This window comes from Apus apus, chromosome 1, assembly GCF_020740795.1.
Source record: "Apus apus isolate bApuApu2 chromosome 1, bApuApu2.pri.cur, whole genome shotgun sequence".
Classification (NCBI taxonomy): domain Eukaryota; kingdom Metazoa; phylum Chordata; class Aves; order Apodiformes; family Apodidae; genus Apus; species Apus apus.
Genome location: NC_067282.1, coordinates 65,998,056 through 66,024,658, shown reverse-complemented (window position 1 = coordinate 66,024,658; position 26,603 = coordinate 65,998,056). Strand labels below are relative to the sequence as shown.

Genomic DNA, 26,603 nt, shown 5'->3' with positions numbered 1-26,603 from the left:
CCTTTTGTTTTCTGACATGGTCTCAGCTGCCTGTTTCTGTTGTCATGCATCTCTGTATGCCACATCTCCTTCCTACAGCTCCTCATGCTGTTGCCACTCCAGCCTGAGCTGCACGGCCAAGGAGAGCAATAGGAGCTTGACCTCCTGCCTTGCAAAGAGCTCCTAGAGAGGTTGGGGGAGTCAGTGCTTGCATGTATACAAGAGGATCAAGTGGAGTCCCTACTGCGTTCCTCATTGCCTTCTGCTTCCCCTGCACAGGAAAAATCTGGGCTGATACTAAAACCACACAAGTCAGGAGAGACAGACAGGTACAAGGACAGAAAAATAACATCCGGGTAAGCTCACATGTGCTCTGCGAGCTCCTGAATATGCTGGGGGTATGTTCTCCTCTTACAGCTTGTAATAGCTGCAATATTACAAATGACACTAATTTGTGCTCTAAACTATTTGTGACTGTTGGTTATTTAACTGTCCTCTTCCAGGCAGGCTGGAAGGAATTTGCCTGGAGGCTTTGAGGCCACGCTTGAGCGGGGTTCAGTGAGGGCTCCCTGCGGCTGGGGCAGCAGGGTGTGGGCTGACAGGCTCACGAGAGACAGCGGCAAGGGAAAGCCAGCCTGGAGATCTGGGATCTAATCCATCCTCACAGCCCCAGTCAGCCGGCACTGCTGAATTGATTGCGCTGGGATGTGTTCCCACACCGGTCAAAACAAATGTTCATACAGTAATTCCAGTTCACAAGGGGGAAAAAAAAAAAACTAACCGCAGACTTCAAGAAGATGAAGTTAAGGAAGTTACAGTAGATACAAACTGTTAGGCTTGGAAAAAGGTGGTGCCAGTGGAAAAGGGAAGGCTTTGGAGATTCACCAGAGCTAACACTTAGCTTGTCATGACATCCACATGAAGAAACAAGGAAGATGCCCTTGTATTTTAAGTTTATTTTCCAGTCTAGTTTTAGAGGCTTGCTACTGAGAAGCCTGGACATAAGAGTGCTGTGCTTGAATTTCCCCAAATTTTGTGCACGTCCAACAGCCAAGCTGATCTCTAACCTTTTTCACTGTCATTCACTGTGATGGCATTCAAATTTAGAACTTGATCCTGCCTGCCAATGCATGACAGACATTGAACCTGATTTTGTAAGATAGGCAGTGATGTGAGCCAAGTTTGGCAGGACAAGACCGAGTTCTTATTTTGTTTCATCTGACAGTTTCAGTGAGGCAGTCTTGGTCTTCTTTTCATGCCTTGTGGAAGTGCAAATTTAGATGTCACAGAGATTTTAAAATCAGAGCTGGCAAACCACAAAAAATGCTTGACTCAGCTGGCGTAAATCTTACTCTGGATTTTAGTTGAGTTGGATAAAAAAGGATTGCTTCTCTAATACATAGGAAATAATGGACTTATGTGAGTTACGGAAGACTGTTACAATGGCTATGCCTCCAGTCTAAAAACGCACTCGTGTTAGTGACAGAGGGCTGACCAGAGTGTTTGGATTAAGCACAAAGCCACGTGAGGTTCCAGCCATTCCTTAATGCAAAACTTAATTTTTTCACTTTTGCTTATCTCTGCTTTGTGCAGTTTTGGTTGCAGTCGTGCAGTCAGGCTCACATGTGGCCATACTTCATGAAGTCTGTGCTTAGTGGAGTGAGAAACTTCCCATCAGAAAGATATTTTTTTTTCCAAGTTTAACTGGACATTTTTTGAGAGTAAAATTAATTTGCAGCAATGATGCAGGCAGTGAGCTTTTTTTTTTTTTTTTTTTTCCCCTCCAGGGCTGCGTGTTCTTGTCCTTTTTTCACTTATTTTCCCTTCTGATCAAGCATTGCAGTGATGAAGAGGTGAATAAAAGGGAGCACAACAGTAATGTGACTTAATGTGGTTGAAATATTTGGACTCGGCCTATGTGAATGCAATTAGCACGGACTAAAAATAGTTCTAATTATGAACAGGGCTATGCAGTGGTGTCTTATAATTTGCCCAATATAATTCTTCTCTCTATATGTACCTGACTCTGTGCTCTTCTCGGCTGATCTTCGACCTCAGAAAGCGTTATCCTAACAGAGAAGGTCTTACGGAATGAAAGCTTGTAGCCACTTTGCCCCTTGCTCAATTTCTTTCAAAATTCATTACAGATTGCTTCCAACTAGCTGGAATACTACATCTGAAATGCAGAAGTAGTGCTTATATAGACTGCACTAAAAATATCCCTTCTGGAAGAAGGCATATGCCTGAACGTTCATTTCAGGATAATTTTTATCTTTTTGTTGACTGTCAGTCCACAAACAGAAGTAAGAGAGAAAAGTCCTACATGTTATTAAAAAGGTTGCCTTTAAATACATTGTTTCTCTCTTGTTTCTGGGTATGGTTAAAGAAATGAAGCACGATTTTATGACATTAAAAAAAAAGAATAATTTCCTAATGCAATTGATGGAGGGACAGGGCCACACAGATTGCCATTGGCCAAGTAGATGGACATTTGTCCTGTTGCAATGAAAGGATGGACTTGGCTGATCCTAAATTCCTGTGCTGCAGACAATCCTGCTGGGAAGATGGATTTCTAGCACGGAGCCCTGCCATCCCTCAAGCACATACGTGATTAACAGGAAACACAGGCACGTATGTCCCTACCATAGCTGTGGGTGCAGGCTGAAATAGCCTCAAGCTTCCCATCTCAGCCACAGCCAGGGTGATACCACTGTATGGATGGGTCACCATGGCCAGGAACCCACCCTGGCTGTCCCCAGGCTGCCATGGGCAGGGGGCAGCCCCAGGACCCCCCAGGAAGGCACTGGGCTGGGTGGGCTGCTGTCCCTCGGTGGGGCTCTGGGTGGTGAGCCAGACCAAGCTGCTGAAACTTTTATTTTACTGTGCTGAAGCTGTTCCTGGTAAACTTTCCTGAGGCTGCTCTTCCCCTGAGGTCTCCTGTGAAGGGACATGGCTTTCTGTTTGTCTTGGCTTGCCCGCAAAGGGGCTGGTTTTGCTCAGACCCTGCAGGACCAGCCTGTCCATGTCTCTTAAGGAGGGCAGCTGCTTGCTGGCAAATGCCACCTTCCCGCTTCCTTTGGTGCAGGGCATAGCAGCTAAATTAATGAACCTGAGAGGATTGCTTGCTGCCTCCCTGTGCACAGGGGGTGTCTTCAGCCCCTACATTTACCTGCTGCTGCAGAGGAATAGTCATATGATTATTTAAAAAAAGAAAAAAAAAAAAAGAAAAAAAAAAAAGTACTTAAGTTGGGTCTTTCCTTTTGAGATACACCAGGGGCTGGATTGTGGAGCCATGTCCCAGGGAGCGTGTTCTGATTGCTTCTTCAACTTCTGTTTATACAATTTTACAAAATTTTGGCAGGAATCAAGAGCACATACCAGGGTGTTGGCTTTTATGAATCCCCCGGGATGTGAAAGTCAAGCTGACTGTATGAACTTTGGATACATATTCCAGACAAGCACAATGACTCTATTTATTCAGGCTTGGCAGCCAGAATGCAGATTGACTCTGTGGGTAATAAATTTTCACAGCCACAAAACTTCAGTGGCAACCAACCTGATCCCGCGCAGAAAAAATGCATGCAAGGAAGCAGACTTGGGTTGCAAAAAAATGTTAGATTATTATTCCATGTATGTGTACCAGTCAGTTAATTTATTTGGCTACTGATTGACATGAATTACACAAATGATGCCAGGGATCTTTTTCCCCTTAAAGGAACTACTTTCTATTACAAAATTTTCATATTGTAAAAGGACAAGTAGGGGGATAAAAAGAGATTTGTTCATGTTACAATTGACAATCTCCTTTAAATATTTCACCCAAGACTGATTTAAGTTATCCAGTGACCTCTATGGAGAAGAGCAGGGTATTATAATGGGGACTGTTTCATGTGCTATGCCACACTTCAAAGAACCAAAAGGCAATAACCACTACAATTCAGTACTCTGAACAATCTTAAGTACAATTTTGACATCTTCATGCTACGAAGCTTCAGATGCTTTCTGGGAGAGATGATGATGAAATTATTACTCTATGTGTTATAAATCAAAACGAATTGGCTCTTTAACTTGCAGATTTATGTTAACTACCTTGGTATCTGTTAATTGCATGCTCTTCAGATATTGATTGGGGATTAAAAAGTATATTTTCTTCAATCTGTGTGATGTAAAATATGCCAACAGGAAATTTTCCCTCTGCATATTAGATCCTATGATCACTGCCTGTAAAATTAAAATGATCAGTTTAAATGGATAAACTATGCTCATTAAAGAGGAAAAATACATTTATGTAATTAAAATTAAGAGACTAATATGTGTGGATAATGTAATTACTGTGGGTGCACACACACTCAGCACAAACCCAGCCTCTCTTGCCTCTCCTGGGCCTGTGAATCTCACTACCTTAATTGCTGGCACAGAGGGAAGGATTGGGAATGCCTGGTCCACTGCTAGTCCTGAAGCTCTTAATCATGCCTCTGTCTTGTATTTGGCCTCCCTCATCCATGGCTCACATTCCCTGGGTCAGTCACAGACCTCCAAATGCCAGCCCTGGGAGTGTGGGAGCACCTGTCCCCCTTTCCAACCCTTCAGAAACTTTCCATTTGCTGCTTGCTGATTTCAGATGCAAAGAGAAAATCTCCTCTGAAGTTTTCACGATCTTTCCCCTAAACTTTGCCATTTAGAAACTAGCAAAATGAAAAGCTTCCCAGTTCTTGTACAGCTCACCTTCAGCTCTTTGAGAAATCTGACTATTAAAATTAATCTGATTGCTCTGATTCCTTATTACATAAGGAATATCTGGGAATCACTCATGTACTCTTCCTATCCCTTCATCTTTGATTTTCTTCTTTCCTGTTCCCAAGCTCAGGAGGAGATCTGAGATTAAAGAGCCTCAGAATTAGGAAGTAAAAGGAAACAGGCTCTCCCACTGATATTTAGACACAGATCCGTGTTGTAATCTGTGCATTTATTGGCAGAGGGGGTCTGTGTTATTCTTTTTTTGGGCCTATTTCCTGCTAGGTAGATGGAAATGTATTGTTTTGTTTATCCAGCAGGCATATTTATTTTGGATTGTTCATTAAGCAAACCAGCAGGTCTCAGCTGAGGTTCTGCAAAGCATTTCATATAGCAGGAGCCAGCCTATGCGTCCAGTTTTTTGTCTGTACGGTCAAGTTAACAAAAAAAAAAAAAAAAAAGAAAAAAAAGAAGTGACTAGGAAAGGGGACCAAATCACAAAGTAATTGCAGAAGGTTTCTCGCACTATGGCTGGTGACGATTAGAAGTGAGTAATGGGATCTGAGCTCCGCTCTTTGTCACGTGGGTGGCAAACTCAGTCCTGGCTCTGCTGAGCTTGTTCACGCCCCAAGGCAAAAAATCCAGGTGTATCAGCTGTACCTCAGAGCTCTGGTTCCTGAGCGAAGACCTTATGTATCACGCATGATACCGAGCATTCCAAGTGCACGGAAGATATTAATAGCTGCCCGTGGTAGCGCTAAACCAAAGGTACCCTGCCCAAACAGCAGTACTTTTCCACTGTCCCTTCTCTGCCTAAATCTACTTGCTATGAAGCAAAACAGAATTTCAGTGTTCAGACTTTACCAGACTGCTCCCCATGAACATCCCTCATGCAGGACCCCATCTCTCTTCCCATCTGAAGAATGAGCCATCTCTCCTGACTGCTGCCTCTTCCCTCCCCTCCTACCCAGCCCCTCACTGCAATCTTTGTGTGCTATTGTTATTCTTCAGACATCCCTTCTGTCCCTCACTTTACTTTGCCCTATACTGTCTAAGCACTGTATTTTAAACTATCTAGACAAGCAGGAAGAGTAATTAAATGTGAAGTGTTTCACGATGAAGCACATTAAAGAAAAAGAAATTGTATAAATATGTAAATAATTGAATCTATGTGCTGCATCTTCTTAACACCAAGAAGCTTTGCTCAAAATAAATGAAATAATGGTTCAGTATACATATTAAAAGGTTTTGATTTACTTGCTGTTTGGAATATATCGCCAAATAGAGACTTCTAATAACAAGAGTTAAAGAAAACCCATGGAAAGCTTAATGCCTAAATATCTAGAATTATTTATCTGTTTATTATTTATCTGAATTTTGGAAGTTTAGATAGCTCCAGTTACCCTTGACTGAAACAATCATATTTAAACCCCATGTTATATCCAGGTCCAGATCCACCTGTGAGATGCAACCAGAGGCAGTACTGCCCTCATATACTTCAGTGAAGGCATGGGATATGCATTTCAGTGCAAGAAACAATGGAAGTGGCTCTTGCCCTCTCATCCCCAACCAAATCACTCATGCCAGTATACTGAGAAGAAAAAAGCATGGTATAGCTCTGCTTGGCAATGAGGTGCCTGGCCCATCATGGGAAATTAAAGATCCGGCCCTGTTCTAGCGAATACTTAATTATTTAGACAAAACACAGCAGTGCCTTAAGGACAAATTAGGAGATACCTCACCCTTGCCAACAAAACCCAGCTCTCCAGACACATGGAAAACTTTGGGTGATGTATCTGCTCCCAGTCAGGTAGTCTGAGGTCGTTAAAACCCAGGCAAGTGCACTAATTGCTGTGTTATGGAGGGAACCAAATGCACAGCCAAGGCTTTCTTTCAGCTGTCCTTAGCTTTCTCAGCATGTGTGGGCCACACAGAGGTGGATCACAAACACTCACAGGAGAGGCCATGGGTGGGGGGGATGCCAGTGAGGCTTTAGGCAGGTAAGTGGGGAGCAGCCCAGCAGCTAACCCTTGGGGCCATCTTGTGCCTGCAAGGTCTGGCCTGAAGCCTTAATCCATAACTCCTGTTCCTCCCCTCCTTGGCTGCTCTTTAAAACAAAACAAATTCAAATCAGAAGGAGACTGGTACAAAAACCTTCTGGGTCACATCAGGGTAATAAATCAAGAGCACTGCAGACGGTTCCCCACCAATAGAGCAGTTAGCACACGCTGGCTGGCTCCGAGCAGCAACATCTGTTACTCCAGTTACAGTACTGCCATGTATTTTGATAACCTTTATGTATGTTTTGAAAAAGCTTTAGCAAAATATTTGCAGTAGCTCAGTCTCAACTTGAAACATGCTACAAGTGACATGTTAGCTGTCTGGTTCTTACCTGGTCATTCTCTTCTTCGTCACTGCTTAACTTGAGGTCATCTTCTAGCATTCTGGAAAGCAAGCAGTAGAATAAATTATAATTTACCAATATGCTTTAGACCTGATGCTTTTTCCTGAGCAACAGTTAGCACTTAATAATTTAAGTAGAATGAAAATATATTTTATGCCAGTAACTCTGTAGATGTGATACTTTCTTTAATTTTTTTTTCCTTACCCAGTTGCTATTAAGTAACTTCTTAATTCTTTTCCTACTACTGCTGCCTAAGGGAAAAACGTTTACTAGAATAAAACGAATTTTGCAAAGACTCTTGTTATTACAATCACTGACAAACAATTTTTGCATGCTAAAAATAATATTTTTGATGCTGACAGGTCAGTAATCTCTCTGAAAGGAAAATTTTGCTCCATTTGGTTTTGAGCTTACAAAACAGAAGTAGGTATTTACACTGGCAGTACTGCAGCACAAAGTAAGATTCAGTGATGTTTCCCAAAGGCCATTTTTATGTTATTGCATGTTTGATGTAAAATTGACATTGACTGAGACAATTAAAACTAAGATATATTGTCTCAGTGCACATAAGTATCCACAAGGATTTCACTGTCATATAAACATAGAAAATAATGCATCTTTCTAACGAGTGTTTCATCCTCCCCTCCCATATCCTTTCCTCAGCTTCCTTACACTGGCTCACAAAAAAGAGGAGTTTGGTTTTACATCTACTTCATTTTTTTTACAATCTAGGATTAAGTAACCAGCAGTTAAAGGAGTAGAAAAGATGCAAAGATTTCCTCCAGTGCTTGAAAGGTCTTCAAGAATAGGACCTATTTTTAAAAAACGCCTGTGCAATAACAATAATAATTCAGAAAGTTGTTAATTTTTCTTGCGTTCTGGGAAAAAAGAGAATCTGTAATTTTGTCTTGACTCCAGAAGAAAGCGTGGTGAGCAATTTAGACACATCCTGTGATGTGGGTGGTCCCAGGAGTGTAAATATATCAAGAAGACATATGTAGTAATTTCAAACCACCTCCTTGTACTTGTGCCTAGATCTTGAAAGAGTGTGCCTGAAAAGCATGACACTTACATGGGCAACATGGTGTGCCATGTCTTAAAAGAGCACTGAGCCTAAACACCCTCTCCTCGGCTCCTCACTACTCGTACAGTCCCTGCCATCAGAGCTGCCTCCCTACTTCCCCACAGCATCTTTTGGGCATGTAGGTGTGTAAGAAAAGGATTTGTGGTCAAATAAAAAACTTGCGCTAGTTCATCTCTTAGAGACTCTTGTCTTGCTTTTTCTCCCACATTACCTTCTACTCGTGCCAAGATATTTCCTCTGTAAAACCAACATACCAAATTCCACAAAATCTCATTGCAATGCAGACACCTAAAATATATGACACCCATAGAAATAGAGGCTTGACAACCTCATGGCAAGACTCGCCCGGGTTTTGTCCAGGAATACGTCCACAGGTAGGAAAAAGCTCACCCTGCTGTCTCCTGAGTCTGCAGAATCTCTGGTGGTGGATTGATTGAGCCACCTGCCAAGCTAACAAGCCCTGCTGTGAACTAGGTAAGTAGGACAGGTATGAATGATATAGGATTTAGCCTGTAGGAGCTAAAATATGTCAGAGAGGCAAAGCCTCCTATAAACACTGCAAGATCCACATTGGCTTTGGATCCCACCACTTACTGGGATCCAAATAACCTCAGAATTGCTGATTTTTAATTTTTTTTTTTTAGATTTGTGTAGAGCTTCCCTAGAAAACAGTGCTTGAAAACAGAAAGATCTGGGACCGGGCATTATGCAATGAAGTGTGACAAAATCGGCACTGATAGTTATTTAACCAGAGAGAAAAGTGCTTATTGTGAAAAACAGAGCACCCATGATATCACTGCTTGCTCTTCTGTCAGTTTGAGTGCATGAATTTCTGCTAGTGTGGTGTATATAGTTAAGTATTTTTTTTAAGTTTTAGCTGTTTAGCTCTTCTCCTGCATGAAAGTTGAAAAATAAAGGCATATAATGAAATGTTCTAGGTAGCTCCATGTATTTATTAGTGTCCTGAGTTTTCTCTTCAACATAAAAAAAATATTTAAAAAATTGTATTGCAAGCCTGTGATCAGATGCAGCTATGATGCTTCGAAGGCTTCAGATTGTGTGGAGGTGTGAGTGGAGCTAAGGTGGAACTTTCACCAGGAGTGCAAGCAGGAAGCATCCACACAAAAGGAGCAAGAAACCACCACGCTGGCCCATCAGCTTCTCCTTGTTTGTATGTTTTAGACTGTCTTTATTTTCCCTGTCTGTTTCTCATTTCAGAAGCTCTGCTCTCCAAGAAAAGCACTGCCTGCCCGGGGCTTGTGGCCAATCCTGGAACTACCATCAGCGTACAATCTCCTAACACTGGGGATAGGAAAAAAGAGATCATCACAAAATGATTACTTGCCTGCTTTCCCCACCCCCCCCCAGAGTGGGATCTGACCTGCCTGATCCATGAATTTGTCACAAGGACATATCAGGCTTAGACAGCTTGCTGATGTAAAAGGTCTACCGTGAAAAGGCAGGAGATGTTTTCCTACCGTGCAGGTATAACCTCTGTCTTCACTGCTTTCACTGTCAGGTGAGGCCCTCAGCCCTGATCTGCAAAGCTACGGCCAGAGCAGGACACACTGTCACACTGGACTTCAGCTTCACCAGCCAACAGTCCTGGAGAACCAGGCTCGTCAGACATCAGGCAGCTCTCAGAGCCCAGGATGAAGGACACCCTAAGGGAGGAGGACTCGTTTGTGTTAGAAGGACTCCAATCTGCATTACTCGTCTTAAGGAAGCTGGATCAATTTTGAGTCTGTATGTTTTTGAAGAACACTCCTCCTTGACTCATCAACTCCAGCATGACAATGGTAATGGTTAAAAGACCATAAATAGTCCATAACCAGCAGACCCCACTTGAAGAGAGGGAGTAGAGAGGAGAAGAAAAATGCTTCAAGCTCACAAGAGGCATTAAGTTAATTTGTAATTTTACTGAAGAGCACTTTGGCACAGATTCAGCACAGAATGAGTTTTGGTGCACCCTGTGTTAGGGTCATGTTTAAATCAACCCCTGCTCAGGATGAAATTTCTTTATGTATTCTGGCAGACTAGTACGGATGGACAGACCAACACATACAAGCTCATGCACAAACACAGCCTTTTCAACACAGCCTATCTATAGCTATTTTCTATAATACCTTTTCAGAATACACAAAATCCAGGTCAGTAAGTGACATTGTCCATGGACTCAAAGATTTCTCAAAATGGATTTGGCTTTGATGTAAAAAGATAAGTAAATATAACTTTGTAACGAAAAGCTAGAAAAATGAAGCAGCACTCAAGAGTGACTCCAAAAAACCACGCACCACCACTTAAGGTCTCCTGCACTGAAAAGACTGTGTACGGTCAGGAAGTGACTTTGCAGAACCTAATTACACATTTTTAGTGAAATCTCCATGAGTTCATGGAAGCAGCAAGAGGTGGGAGGCTCGGGTGGGAGCACTCACTGCACTCTAATGAATGCATTTGTTCCTTTCTCTGCAAAGAACATGACAGGTAGAGATGTAATGAAAGGAAATGAGGATGAGTTTGGGATACTGAGAAATGCCTCAGCAGGCCAGCTGGTTTCTTTCTCCAGGAACCAATTAAGGGGTTTCAGTCAGGGGTGCTCGGACACTTAGTTACGGTGGGAAAGGAGGGGGCAGAGGGCCTACTTACAGGTAATGGAAAACAAAAAGTCTTCTAGAGCGCATTGCTATCTGCCAATGCCAATGTGACTGTGTGTCCAAACCTCTTACACAGTCTATTGGAAATCCTGACCACTTTTATCCAGGGGCTGCTCACTGCATTGGTTTAGTGGTCTCCCAGGGCAGGGTGATGACACTGTGGGGCGCTGCAGAGGGATCCTGTGGGACTCCTGCTCATCTGAGCATGTCAAAGGGCCAGCAGAACTCCTGGTAAAAGTAGCTGGGGTTTGGGCTGGGAGGCCACAGCAGGCTGCCAGGGGAATCACCTTGCTTGAAGGGAATGCTGAAGTCAAGATTTGCAGCTCCACTGGGAATGCTCAAGTCAAGACTTGCAGCTCCACTGCTTTGTCTGTCTGTCTTTTCTCCTGATTTGTTCTTGCTGGAAAGTCAAGCCCCAAGCAAGGATTATCTTCAGACCCAGCCAGAGTCCAGGGTATAGCAGAAAGACATTTAGTTTCCCCTGTGGGAAGTAACATCAAAGTAAAATTAAGCTTCAGTTGTGAGAGCCAGGGCCTAGGCCAAAGATGTTTGGTTTTGAAAGAGCTGGAGGTGAAGGAGCTGCTGGGGTAGGAAATGTTGATGGTGTGGTATCTCAGGTAGGTGGTCTTCAACAGCCAGTTAGGAACTAGTTGCAATTTTTAATGTCTGGAACCAATCTGAGATCCTTCCAGCATAGCCCTACTTAGGAGAATATCTATTTTCTTCCATGGTGAAGACATGACCCCACACAGGAGTTAAACTTCATATCTGCTGGTGCACACAAAAGAAGTAGCAGGCATCAGACCACCTTGAGTCTTTAACCTTTGATACTTTTCGTATCTGCTGGTGCACACAAAAGAAGTAGCAGGCATCACACCACCTTGAGTCTTACTTTAACCTTTGATACCTTCCATATTTCTTGGCCTAATTAATTTTTTCCTTCCCTCCTGCAAATTGCTTACTGAGGCATAAAATGCTAAAAAAAATGCCTTTGTGGTTTTGCTTTGTGATTAGAGAGATACCCTTTTGGTACATAAAAAAAAACAACAACAAAAAGATTGAGATGGGAAAGGAAAAATATTGATAGTAATTAAATCATTAACACTAATGCTTTAGAAGATAACATGCCAATGGTTTGCTGCCTGGGACACCAATGCATGTATGTTGCAATTGTCATTTAAATAAATTCAGAAGTCACCATCTTTGCAATCTGTGAAAGATCTCATGAATGTGTTAGTCTGACCAAGTATATTGTTCCATTTTAATGCTAGGCAGCATCTCAGTCAGAATACTGTGTTTATTAAGGACTTCTGTGATTTCTGCTCACTGTGTAGGAAAGGAACTTCAGTAGTGGAAAAATACTTTTATTTTAGCTGAAGAGGAACCCCACAAAGCAAAGAGCTGTGATGAAATATGAAAATCATGTAACTAAGTGCTCATTTGAGTTTATGCCATCACAATGCTTCATCTGAATGAGACTGTTTCTGGAAAACTATCTTATTTTTTAAAGCATAGTATTGACTTTTCTTTACCCTAAATGCATAGTGACCTTTCAAGAACTGGCCATTAGTTTCAATATTATCAGAAACCTAGAAAGAAAATAGGTACTATTCTAAGTAGCAGTATGCTTGAAGAGTCTCAGGCTGGGCTCCAAATGTTTAAAGTCACAACTGATGCACTGATACAAAGAAAGTAAAAGTATTGCTTCGCATTATAGGAAATCAACACAAAACCTTCTTGGAGGCACAACACTGTGCAAGACCTTTAACTCCGATTTCCAGCAAAATGAGAGAGAATGCCAGGTGGGAATCTGCCATTCCTATCCTAACTGTGCCCTTATGTTACTGGAAGTAATTCGGCTATGACTGCTCATGTATGTAACATGACTTAAGCTCCAATAAGACAAATCTAGTACCTTCAGTTTTTGGTTGCTTTTGGAAACAGAAATGCAAGGAAAACTATGCCTGGTTAGAAGTACAGAGAATTCATAAGAAACAGATTAATGTGTTTTCTTCCTTAAAAAAAAGAAAGAAAAAAATAAAGAAAGAAAAAAAAAAAGGGAAACTATTTTGCTATTACCTTGGTTACTGGCACATAACAGATGGACAGTTATATTTGCTATTTACCTACAGCCAAAACAGGTGCTTTGTTTACTAATCCTACATATAAGAGTAGTTGTTTTTATACAGTAGTAAATTTTAATTAATTAGATTCTGATTGCTGAAATAATTTTTCACTTCAGTGCTATAACTGATGCAAATTTTTCACTTAAAAAAACCCCCTCTTGCATTTATGTTCTCTGAAAAGTGTAGTATTTATTTGTGTTTTATACAAAATAAAGTCAAAAGCTTATGGGTTGAGGTAAACAACTAGATCAAGATGGCATTTTATAAGTACTGCCATAGAGCTTTCAGCAGGCTTGCAATACCTCTGCAAGCACTGCTTGCAACATCTAAAAATCATGCTTAATATATGACATTTGAGTTGTAAAAACCCTCAATAAACAGTTTGTGCAAGTTCTGCTACACAGAAACATGTAGGAGAACACAATTATACAGAATACTGCCAAATCTAATTAAAAACAGAGGAAGAAGGCCAGTAAAATCAGGCTGGTGAAATATTAATGTACTTATTGCTGGAATGAGGCATATATATCAACGTGAGATTTAATTCCAGAGTGTAGAATTTAAATGCCTGAAAAACGGACTTAGTTTATAGAAATAGAATTAGCAATTCCGATAAAAAATAGATGCTCTGAAGGAAAAGTTTTCTGTCCTTGGCTTGAATCCATCTAGGCTGGTCTACATGGCTCTTCAAAACCATTTAAACTGGCTAAATGCTCTGCTAAATTCTCATTAGGCTGAGGGTCTCATTAGAAATGCAAGGCAGTTCTCTCTCAGTGATCCAGCCATTACTCTCTCCTACGAGCAGAAGTTGAAATAAGGTTTCCTCCACAGCAGCTGCCCCTGTGAGCAACTGTGTTTGCCCTGGTGATGTTTCCCCCCTTTAAAGAAAGGGAGAACAAATGGAATTGAATCATACCCTGAATTTTCTAATTTCTTGGCAGGGTGGCAAGGGAAGTGCCACCCAGTCCACAGTGCTTCCCTGAGAACGGTATTTGGGCAGAAGGACCTAAGACTACCTCCTTGAAAATGGGGAAAATTCTTCAGAAAAGAAGGGAAATGAATCCCTGTGAGCCCAGTCCTGGAGTAAGGAAGCCACCTAAAAATGCACAAATGCTTGCAGAGAGGGAGGAGTGATGAGAGATGCACTGGCGGCTCACACCTAAGCACCAGCCTGAATAGTCCAATCACTCTGAGGACTTCCCAAATTTTCATGGCTAATATCACTCAGTGTGACAGGAGGAAACACATTCTGGGAATAAAAGTTTTGAATGCGCCCTCACGATTTTCCAGTCAATTTATTGCCTCCCTGCCCTTCTTCCTCCCCAGGCTCTCTGGGTGTGATTAGCAGTTATTTACTAACTCTCTCCCTCTGATTTCCTTGCAATTGCTGATGCTGCCATCTGCAAAATATTAATTTAAAATATGAAATGAAATAAGAGCACATGAACTCTGTGCTACTGCTTTGTGTGTCAGCCATCGTGGCAGAAATCTTGGGGAATTTAATGTGTCTGAGACAGAACTGCCACTCCCCACTGAACATGCAGCATCTGATTTTGTACTCGGTGATTATTTCCTTACAAATAACCTCTTTCTGCCTAATCCCCAGCATTACAAGTATCTGCCCCCAAGCTGGAGTCATCATCCCACACATTTTTATTCTTGTGCTTCCTTGCAGAGGACTGCAGTGATCTGTGTAATACTGACCATCCTTTAGTAACATTCATACCAGAGGCTGCAGCAGTGTTTGTCCCTATCTTGCTGGTCAGGTGTGGGAAATGAGATCATTTAGGCCAGAGGTTCCTGTACTTTGCTGTGCCAAAGTGAGTGGTGTCTTGCCTTGTCAAAGTGAAAAGGAAAGCAGCATCTCTGTGTTCCTGTGTGATTCCCTGAGCTCTGTCCTGCATCCCAGAGACTCGTCCTGTCTCCCTGTACCAAGGCATCCTGCTGGCTCTGGCTCCCAGCTGCCTGCTCACTTCCATCTCTCCAGCGTTTTTAGAATTACAGCTTCCCAGGGTAGAGTAATTTAAAAACAGAGTCAGGAGGACACTCCTTGCTCTGGGATATAGAACTTTGTGTTGGTTTATTTCAAGCCTCCTTTGTTTGAGTGAGGCTGAATTGTTAAATTATTCAGACTATTTGATAATCTGCTCCATCCTCACTGTTTCTTTATCGGCCATCCTCCACAAAATTTTATCATTAGTGAATATAATTTCCTACCACATCTTAGCTAACAACACTGGGTCTTCTACTCATCCTAGTACAGCTGCTCATAAACTTGCTCGTTCAGCCACGGACCCCTCACTGGCATGACCTTCAGCACTGCTTAAAACTGAGATATTTTTAATTTGCACTTAATAGATACTGGATGCAATACCTTTTTAAAGCCTTACAAAGATCTATTAGAGCTTCATTAGGAACTTTATCAACCAAACTTTCCAGCTTCTCACAGAATGAAATCAGCTTTGATTGATAAAAGCTTACATTTCTTTCCTTGAAAGTAAAACACTGAATGCCGAGAACTCTCTTATCTTTCAGTTAATTTGTGGTATTAAAGGAACCCTGTTTAGGCTCCCCTCAGACTTTGTGTGCAGTACAAGGTGCCAGGTGACCTGCCCTTAAACTTTCTTCCTTGGCCTTTTAGCATATACCACAGCATTAGATACTGGGTTTTACCCTACATTTCAAGGTACATCGCAAATGAGCCTCAAATTGTACTAGTCAGTGTCCTTCATGGCTCTAAGGAAGCTTGGAAGATCAGAGGCTTATAGATACTTATATCTAGGGTAACTGATTTTAAAAAATTAATTATCTCTAGACACTGTTCCTCTTCCTGCCTATTAGGCACCCTGGTTTGTCTCATATAAAAAATATTTACTGTCTCTAGTATTTTTAATAACTTTAATTATTCCAGCTAATAAGGGGCTATTGCTATAATTTGTTTACTGTTGTTCTTTTTCTTTATATACACCATAAGAAAACCCTTATTCTCGATGTCCTTCAACTTTTCTCTGGTGTCCTCCACTTCTTTTATCCATCTTCAGTATTTTATAATTTCTCTTTTAGATTGACTGTTATCTTCCCCTTTCACGTTACATATATTTAATACTTCATCTCTATTTCACAGATTGCTTTTTCATTTCTAATTGCCACTTTTACCTCACTACTGAAGCTCAGCAAGCTTTCAGCAAAGTTGGGTTTTTCCTTGATTGTGGAAATGCAGTCTTTTGCTAACCTAAAAATCTCCACTTAAAAAAATCCAAACTTCCTTGTTTCTAGGTTTTTCTACCCTACCAATTTCTGGCTAACATGCTCTTCCACCCTTGGGACACCATCCTTTCCTGGTTGGGACTGTCATTAATTTGTCCAGCTTGTATATAATGAAATAATGACCTAGTTCCCAGGCAACCATATGCTTCCCATGTAGTGACTGATGTGTTTTTATTCAAAGCAGGGGTGAGTATGCCTGATGAAATGCCCTCAGTGCTAGAAAAGTGCCACAGAGACCATCCACAACCTCTATTCTAATTCAATGGCCAGCCATGTTGGACCTCTCATGGTACATTCAAAACTAAAACCTCTGGTAGCCACCTGATCAATCTGCCTTTGCTTTACAGATCAGTGCCAATGACATTCTGGCTCTGGGATAAATAAAATTGTTATTCTATATCCCTAGCTGGAGTTTTTAATGTCAATATAGACTAGAGGAGGGGAGGCTAATTCAATCCCTCCCAATGGCACATGCCTGACAGGCAGATACAGAGAGGTTACTGCAGAATATAAAAATAAATAAATAAATAAATAAATATGGCCCTGAGCAGTGGGACAGGAACATATGGGAACTATACCTCCTTCATAACCTCATGAGCCCCAACCAGCAGAAGCACGGCTGTGAAAAACATACCAGGACCCCCAAAGTTTTCAGCATTTCCTTTTAAATACTTTTCCTAGCCATTTCCTGGAAAGCCACTATATGTATTTTACTCAGTCCTGTCTGCAATACTTATAGCTTCATTTAGTTTTAATATAGTTATAAATGGGCTGTAGCGGCCTGCTTCTTTTAATAACTAAGTAAATGAAACTCTGTCTGTAATAATAAATGAACCATCCATCTGGGAGGCCTCCAGTAAAAATTTCAACAGGTATTTATTGCTCCTTTATGTAAACAGTGCTCTGGACAATACAAGTGATTATACTCTCTGTCAGGCCTGTCAGGAAAGAAACAGTATAGTTTTGGATGAGGTTCCATAGCATACACACTGAATTTACAGGTTTATTTGACTTGATGGAGACAAAATGATTAAAACAAGCAAATAAACAGACAAGAACCTGGTTGGCTACTGTGAAAGTCAGCATGTCATTCTATTTAAAGATATGGGCTGCGAGTACAAAATATAGGAAATTGGCAGGTCTGTCATGCAACAGACTCCTCACCACCTCATATGCTTCACAGACAACTCCCAAACAAAACCAATTTCTCCCTCTGCAGAAGTGGGAGGAGTTTCACTGTAAAATCAACGCTTTATGAAGACTTTAAAATATATTGTGCCCTCATAGGTTCTCATGGTATGGAAGAGCAGTGCCTTCAGAGAATCCCCAACCAGGGCACAAGGGGTGGCAAGCCACCCTATCCATCCTTGAGAGTCATCCTTTTCGCTCATGGACACTGTTGCTCACAAACTGGAGAGGGAAATAGCACAACACGTATGCAGTAATAAAATTTTAGGAAAAAAAAAAAATCTCATTGCCAAGATCACCTTCATATCACATACTATATTATATTATATTATATTATATTATATTATATTATATTATATTATATTCTGATTTCTTATTACATACCATTACGATCTGCTATTGTTAAAATAATAAAATGTCAGAATATATTGTGAAATAATTAATTCAGTGTGTATCAGGAGAAAAGAAAGAAAAGAAAAGAAAAAAAAGAAAAGAAAAGACAAGAGAAAAGACAAGAGAAAAGACAAGAGAGGAGAGAAGTGGAGAGGAGAGGAGAGGAGAGGAGAGGAGAGGAGAGGAGAGGAGAGGAGAGGAGAGGGGAAGGGATGGGAGGGGAGGGGAGGAGAGAGGAGGGGAGAGGAGAGGAGAGGAGAGGGGAAGGGAAGGGAAGGGAAGGGAAGGGAAGGGAAGGGAAGGGAAGGGAAGGGAAGGGAAGGGAAGGGAAGGGAAGGGAAGGGAAGGGAAGGGAAGGGAAGGGAAGGGAAGGGAAGGGAAGGGAAGGAAAGGAAAGGAAAGGAAAGGAAAGGAAAGGAAAGGAAAGGAAAGGAAAGGAAAGGAAAGGAAAGGAAGGAAAGGAAAGGAAAGGAAAGGAAAGGAAAGGAAAGGAAAGGAAAGGAAAGGAAAGGAAAGGAAAGGAAAGGAAAGGAAAGGAAAGGAAAGGAAAGGAAAGGAAAGGAAAGGAAAGGAAAGGAAAGGAAAGGAAAGGAAAGGAAAGGAAAGGAAAGGAAAGGAAAGGAAAGGAAAGGAAAGGAAAGGAAAGGAAAGGAAAGGAAAGGAAAGGAAAGGAAAGGAAAGGAAAGGAAAGGAAAGGAAAGGAAAGGAAAGGAAAGGAAAGGAAAGGAAAGGAAAGGAAAGGAAAGGAAAGGAAAGGAAAGGAAAGGAAAGGAAAGGAAAGGAAAGGAAAGGAAAGGAAAGGAAAGGAAAGGAAAGGAAAGGAAAGGAAAGGAAAGGAAAGGAAAGGAAAGGAAAGGAAAGGAAAGGAAAGGAAAGGAAAGGAAAGGAAAGGAAAGGAAAGGAAAGGAAAGGAAAGGAAAGGAAAGGAAAGGAAAGGAAAGGAAAGGAAAGGAAAGGAAAAGGAAAACAAAGGAAAAACCACCTGAAAGTTCCCATATGGCAGATCAATGTGCCATCACTTAATGCTGAGGACTGGTGAGCTGTAGAGTTCTGTGCATTAAAGTTGTAGGGGCTGCTGTGATTTTGTCAAAATTTCCAGCCCTAAAATTTCTGCAGGAATGGGCTTTAACCTCTCCCATGAGCAGGTTTCTCAGTGCTTGTCATCTGTAGCCAAGCTGGGCCTGGAGAAAGAACACTTTTCTTCTCTTACAAGACAGACTAAAAACGGTGAACAAAACTCTTGGCCAGAAAGCTCCACGTAATATTCTGTCCCACAAGGTGAATGAATTGCTGCTCATTACAGAGACCTGCACCCTCTGTGCCTGGCTGAGAGAATGGGGTATTGCTGCTCCCAAAGGGGCTGCCTCCATGGTCAGGGTGTTTCCAAGATTTTTACTAAATTTGTCATGCTAACAAACTTATATTAGGAGATGCTGTATTAGTGATATTTTTCTCATTTCTCTCATCTGCTTTTCTTTTGATCACAAGATGCTGAAAAAAGATAATTTAATCCCCTTGGGGCAGACATCTCCAAACTGACAGCAGTCCCACCAAAATACAGGAGAAGTTGTCAGGTTCTCCTGTAGACAGGCTGAGGGAAAGAAAGGGCTGCTCAGGCAGTGCCAGGGCTGGGGACACAGGCACTGCAGGAACAGGGTAGCTGGAGGCAGTCACTGGTACCTTGGACTTCACTGCTGGGGGGGAGAAAAATGTGTGCAAGCTATGGGAGCAGCAGTCAGAGAATTACTACTTATTTTTTTTTATTCACATGGAGCTGTGCTGAAGGGATGGCTACTTACAGGAGAACATGTTAATTCAAATGGCATTTTGCAGCTCTGGTCTAGGTGTGCACTTGGCTTGTCTTTGGGGTTCCTGGCACAGACCCTTAGCTGCCCTCGGGTCTGATGGGACCAAGCACTTCTGGACTGTTTGTTTCACTTCAAGATAACCACTTCTAGGAGTCAAAATGGGAAATTCCATTTCCTTAGACATAATCTCCTTTGGATATGGCAACTGCAGAGATAATTAACTGAGGGCTGCTCCTTGAGAGAGGGGAAGGGCTTTACTTGCAGCACTCAGATCCTGCACGTGCTGTGCAGAAATACAGCACCTCGACTGCCATACATAGATATTAAAAAAAAAAACAACAAACCCAACAAAGCAAAAAAGTAAAAAAAAGTGTGTATTTTTTCTTTAAAAACACTTTTTGGACAAAATTATGAAGTTAGCTCTCAAATAGTAAACCATGTTATATCTCCTTCCTAACGTCTCTTTTTAAATATACACCAGGGAACAACTCTCATAACTCACTCGACACACACTATCTTATGAGTTATAGGTCAGCCTTTTACGCACAGAGTGTGTGTTGCACTTCTACACACCATTATGAATTTTCCATCCCTCGTCATTCATATTGTGTCAGAATATCTATTTCAAAACCTTGTTTGCAAGAAGGGCTTCTACTTTCCCCTTTCATTTTATCACTGCTCTTAAATTTTCTTCTGGACACCAGCTTGGCATGCTGGCAATACCATGCTTGCAATTTCTAAGAAAAAGTCCTATTAAAAAAATAATATCTCAGGGCCATAATATCCAAAGAAATATCTCTTTTGAACTAAAAGGAGTAGTGTATAGAAATGAATGAGACAATTGTATTCTGATTACCAAATTCCACCATGCAGCTGCTATCTATTGCAACCGTCTTGTAAAAAATAATAATCTGTAAAAATAATTAGTCTAAATTATGTCAGATAATGATTTCTGCCAACTTAGATCTTTGGAAATGTTGAGTTATCTTGAGAAAACATCGACATTTTTTTTTTTCACAAAGGCTCAAGCATGGATGAGGCTCTAACTAGAGTTTTGTGTGAGGGATTTAGAGCTGAGGGGAATTTTCTGACAAATAGTTCAGTCATCAAGAATAGTGTAAGGACTGGTCAAAATACTTGACAATTGTCAGATTTGAGGAGTGCTTTTCCCTAAGCAACTAAAGAAGTTTAATTTCTATGTAAAATTATTAATGTAAACACTTCTGAAATGCTATGCTTTCATTTTCTTCTTTCAAAAACATTACTTTGAAATATCCTTGTATCTAGTGTTGTAATAAGGCTGCTCAAGCATTTTCTGGAGTGAGGTAAGCTAAATGGAACAATTAGCTCTGAATGCATTTGCTCCATTTTTGCTGAGAAAATGGATGCAACTATGTATTTTTTTCAGTTGACTCATGATTTTTTTGGTTGTATCAAACAAAATACCAATTACTCACACTGATTCAGAAGTTAATTTAACTCGGTTTGCACAGTACTGAAACCAGCCTTGGTTTGAGTTGCATCTGCATCCACAAAACTTACTGTTTTATTTTATTTATTTTTTTTCACACTTACTGGCTGTTAATTGATGTTTTCTGTGAAATATTTTTTTTCTGTCATCCATTGTTAGGCTGCCACCCATAGGAACAAACTTCTGTGCCATAGCTGTGTTGCAAGAGGTATGAACCAAGCATGCAGGAAATGGATTCTCAGGTTGTTACATGACTGGAATTCAGTGTTTGTTATTTTTTGTTTGTTTGTTGGTTGGTTGGTTTTTTGTTTTGTTTTGTTTTTTTGTTTTACAAAATCAGATTGGAATTAAGACCATTTGCTCAAATCTGTTCCATTATACAACTAGTTGGTTGGTTTGTATGCTTGAAATTTATTATTATCTGATGTTCAGATTTCCAGGAACTGAATTCTACATAACAGATAGATCCTACAAGATCTGCACCTTTGAAAAAAAATGGCTTTAAGTATTATTTAACTGGTTTTTATTTTACAACCAAACAAAACAATAATTATTATTTCAGAAATGCTTTTGGGTGTGGACATAAAACGTATTATGTCTGTCCATGGCAAGCAAGTAGTACCCAATACTGACAGAGCTGTGGGTAATTATCTGTTTGATATTTAAGTTAGAATGAACCTTACAGATAATGACATGCTAATTTAGTACAGCTGCAAATAATTTTTAAGCACATATTATGTCCATATTATGCGATATGTATTTAAAAAGTCATATTTGTGAGGGTTGACATTTGACTTCTAAAGAATTCAATTTACCTCTAACAGTGTTAATGGTCAAAACTTGATCTCCAAAACTCAATATATTGGGTTAGGTTTATCATCAGTGTCATTTTAGTAAATCCGTTTTATCCAGCAAATAATTTAGCCACTATATTACCTTCAAGTCAAATGATTTTTTTACTGAGAATAGAAAATACTTCAGTTGCACACAGTTTACCAGGCACTTAAATATTTCATCAGATGGCTGATGAAAATACTGAATAAAATAGGCAAACATGTAGAAGACTGACATTAAAGACATTTAAAATGTGTAAATAACTTTCCAGAAGTTATATTAACCTTTAGACTATTTCCATCAGAGTCTTTATTATTCTAAAGAAAAAATCCTGTATTTTTCTGTGTACTGTTATCTGCTGTTATCCTCACACTAACAGCAGAAAAGTTTCTACTGTTCAAAAGATGAAGCAAACAGCCCCTGCTACCTATTTTTATAAATGCCTCTTGCTTGAAGTCTACATGTAATGTAAAGCAGTGCCAATGAAGAACCAGGAGTGAATAAAAGGTCTGCCAGAATTTTCTTTTTGATACTTTCTCCAACTGTTCCTTACCACATAACACCAAAGAAAAAGGACTTATTATCATTAGAAGGATCATTAATTAGCATGAAATGGGACCCATCCTATCCAGACAGGTAAGAATTATTATCAGGCTGAATTCTGTCACACTGTTTTGCAGGAAGAGATCTCTGCACAACTACATTTCCCAACACCCTGCAAGTTCAAATGTGAACAAACTTCTGATTATTCTTATTCAATGGGAAAGAAGAAACTGAGACAAAAAGATTCACTGTTTGTTTGGGGTTTCCTGTTTGTTTGTTTCTTTATTTTTTTCCAAATTTTCCTGCTGTTTAGTCAGATCCAGAATGAGGAAGGGAACTCCAGGTCCTGACTGAGTACCAGAATCACAGAATCACAGAATTTTTTGAGTTGGAAGGGACCTTAAAGATCATTGAGTTCCAACTCCCCTACATGGGCAGGGACACCTTCCACCAGAGCAGGCTGCTCAGAGCCCCACCAACCTGCCCTTGAACGCCTCCAGGAATGGAGCCCCCACAACATCTCTGGGCAGCCTGTTCCAGTGTCTCACCACCCTTACACTGAAGAATTTATGCCTGATCTCTAACCTAAATCTCTCTTCTTTCAGCTTAAAACCATTACCCCTCATCCTCTCACTGCAAGCCCCTGCAAAAAGTCCTTCCTGAGCTTTCCTGTAGCCCCTTCAGGTACTGGAAGGCCACTATGAGGTTGCCCTGGAGCCTTCTCTTCTTCAGGCTGAACAGCCCCAACTCCCTCAGCCTGTCCTCATAAGAGAGGTGCTCCAGCCCTTGGCTCATTTTTGTGGCCCTTCTCTGGACACGTTCCAACAGGTCCACATCTTTCTTGTGCTGGGGCACCAGAGCTGGACACAGTATTCTACCCATCAGCATCACCTCAGGCGTACCCATGAACTGACATCTTAGGCTGTTCAGCCTCTACTTCACCTTTGGAGCTTGTGCTAGGAGGACATTTTAAATGAAGGAAGACTGAAGACCAGGCAGGAAGGTGAAGAGCTGCCAAAACAGTATCATTCTATGCGTACCAACAACTCCTATCTGAGCACAGCAGAGCTACTGGAGCAGAGTATGTTAATGTTTAAGAGTCTGTATTTCTCTGGCAAATACTCATTCCTGCCTGAAACAGGGCAAGGGGGTTTTATGTAAAGAATGCATTTATTCATCTGTAAAATGTTATGAATAAAAAATAAAATTGGATCAGACAATTTGAATTTCTTCCAGAAGAACACATAGCATTTGACCTGTTTTGGTGTTTAAATAAAAATTTGATTATTTTAAGCTACATGTGAGAGATCATTCATTTCTAACAAGGATTTGTTATATTGCTTGTTTAGAGCAGGATTAAATAAACTTTTGTCATGCTGGGACTGCTAATTCTTGACGTTCTTTACTGCTACACTCATGTAGTTATTAACTCCTCATCGTCTTTTGATTGGGCTGCAATTGCTCCTTCCATTTGTTCTTGCAAAATCTGAACCCGCACTCAGAAGAGCCCTTTTAAATACTTGGGTTTGGGGTAGTTTTGCCTCTGTCCTTGTGAAAATCAGGACAATTCACTTCTAATTACTCTCATGGTTTATTTAAAACATGCACTTCAGCAGATGTCTGAAGCAGCAGCAGAGAGATGGCCCTGCTCAGGGCCATGGGGGGCTGTGCATGGGATGCAGACCATGGCTGGGGTGATTGTGCTCAATGGGGCATCAGCCCATCAGCCAGGGCAGGGGTCCTCTGCCAGCATGGTGCTCCCTGCCAGGAGGAGGCAGGTGGGTGAGCACACCCCAAACCAGCTGAAGTTGAGCTCCCTTCAACACACCGAGAAGGGGTGAGTGAAGATTGGCTTGGTGGGTGAAAACTGTGCCCATGCCATCTGTGTTGCTCAGGGAGCTGGTGGCTTGGGGTGAGGGGGAGCAGTGCACACAGATTGCAGCAGCCACCCTGCCTGCGTCTTGGGGCTACTTTGGTTCCTGATACAGATGAAATACCAAGCACGGAGACTTCTCCCTAAAGCCCCAGCTCTTGGGCAGGCCAAGAGGTAAATGGGTCAGAGCAGAGGTGCCCTTCTCCAGCTGCCTGCATATCCAGGTCCAGTCCCGAGCAACGCGAGGGTGGTGCTTGAGGCAAGGGACACAATCACACCTGGCCCAAAGAGCAAGTGGCAACCACACTGAGGCCTTGAAAGGGTTGACGAGGTGGGTGAAAGCACACTGAAACAAGTGCCTAGCTATTTAATAACAAGCATGGACATTTAGGACTGAAACCCAGGCCATAACCCCATTTTGGACGTTCACACACAGCACGAGGCATTCAGGAGTGAAGCTCTCCTTAAGCTTTGCTCCAACACTACTCCTAAGGTGGCTAACATCCCCAAAAACACAACAGCAAGAAGAGGTTGGTGAGCAGGGGTTGGCACACCCTGTTGGCATCACCCCTGCACGCTGGGAGAGTGGCAGCAGCCGTGCTGGCACCAGGCTGCTCCTCATCCATGAGACTGTGCCTCATCTGCTGTGCAAAGATCAAAACCAAGGAAGGAATAAGGAAGAAAGTACTAGTGAGAGCACACTTTGTGTTTTTAATTCTCAGCATCTTCATTCCTCTTCAAAGACAAGGATGCTGCTTTATCGCATTAGCTTCCTGTAATGAATGGGAGCTGCATACTGTGAGCATTAGAGCATCAGCCTCAAAGAGATTTAGGGGGAAAAAAAATAAAATATAAATATATATATATATACACACACACAGAAAAATAAATATATGCAGCCTGGGACATTCAAGTATGTCTCTTCGTCAGAATGCTGATTAATGTTGCATCAAATCACAATAAAAATAGCCCCTCAGGCTCATTTTCCTATTTGTAAAGGGGTAATAATGATTAGCTTTACCAATGTCTGTAGCAGGCTTTGAGGAGGGTTGTGTGTCCAAAAGAAATACTAATGACCTGAGGAGGTTGTTAGTTTGGGGACGTTCTGCTGGACCAGCACCAAATCTCCTGTGACACTTTCTGCCCAACATATCACACAGTAAAGAGTGGACATTCATCTCTGTGAGCTTCAGGCATATTTTAAACTAGTTGAATGAATGCGATTGCAAAGTAATTTTATTCCACTGTTTTAGAGCAGTTTCCCTGCTGTGCCAAAGGCAAAACTGAGAAACCCTTGAAGGACAGCAGGCTGCTGAGAGGGCTATGTCTTGTCAGGTCATTTCCATTTCTCTGCACTGGAGGACTCACATCAAGTCAGCAAGCACCCCATCACAAAGGACCACCACCATGAGCCCCTCCAGCAGGCAGAGAATCCCTCATTTATACCATTGGCACTTGGTCTCAGCATCTCATGAGGTGCTAACTATAGCAAGTTTGTGTGACATGACTATAGTCCTAGAGGTAATTTCCTACACCTTATTACCACATAATAATGGCCTCTTAACAACCAGGCTAATCAAGAATTAATGAGGCACTAAAACATTTGCAGCAACAATGAAAGATTTAAAAATTTCTCTTATGTGTTCTATTTAAAAAGCGATTCATTTAACAGTTACTGTCCTTACTTTGGAGTCATATATGAAGTCTTGGTACTTATCAAATGTATCAGCTGAAAGTTTTTGTTCATTTATCAGTTATTTACTTTCTAAAGAGAGCAGGACCAGATTTGGGCCATATCTTTCCATCCACTCAGGTGCTCCCGTGCTCTCACAAAGGAAACCAGTGAAGTAAAACAGTAAAAGTAGAATAAAGTCAGTCCAAATTACTAGAACTGCCAAAAGGGAATTTTGCATTACCTCTGGAAAGCTAGGACTCTTGGTTTTTTTTTTTGTTTTTTTTTTTGAGAAACTCAGAGTGAGTTAAGTACAGCATGAAAAGTAGGGATAATTCACACTAGTAAAGGATTTAAGATCAATGACTTAATGCTGAATTAAACCCTGACAATGTGTCTCCACCAACAGCCTGGAAGGGATAACCAAAACAAAAACACACTCAAATTTGACTTATTTTTAAAAACTTCCTTCTCTAATGAAAGGGTGGGGGATGTATCCTGGTTTGCTGAGAAAATCCCCAAATAGATCATTCAGTGACAGATAACTGTTATGATTATTAATTCCACTGCTGA

At 41.2% G+C, this 26,603-nt stretch overlaps 1 protein-coding gene across 1 annotated transcript in view; it reads right to left on the bottom strand.

Annotated features, from left to right (window-relative positions):
- The window catches only part of AFF3 (ALF transcription elongation factor 3), a 332,087-nt gene that overhangs the window by 84,890 nt on the left and 220,594 nt on the right, over window positions 1-26,603 (bottom strand). The window contains exon 9 of the mRNA XM_051611002.1: window positions 7,106-7,157. Coding sequence (XP_051466962.1) covers window positions 7,106-7,157 — 52 coding nt within the window. The remainder of the gene's footprint in view (window positions 1-7,105; window positions 7,158-26,603) is intronic.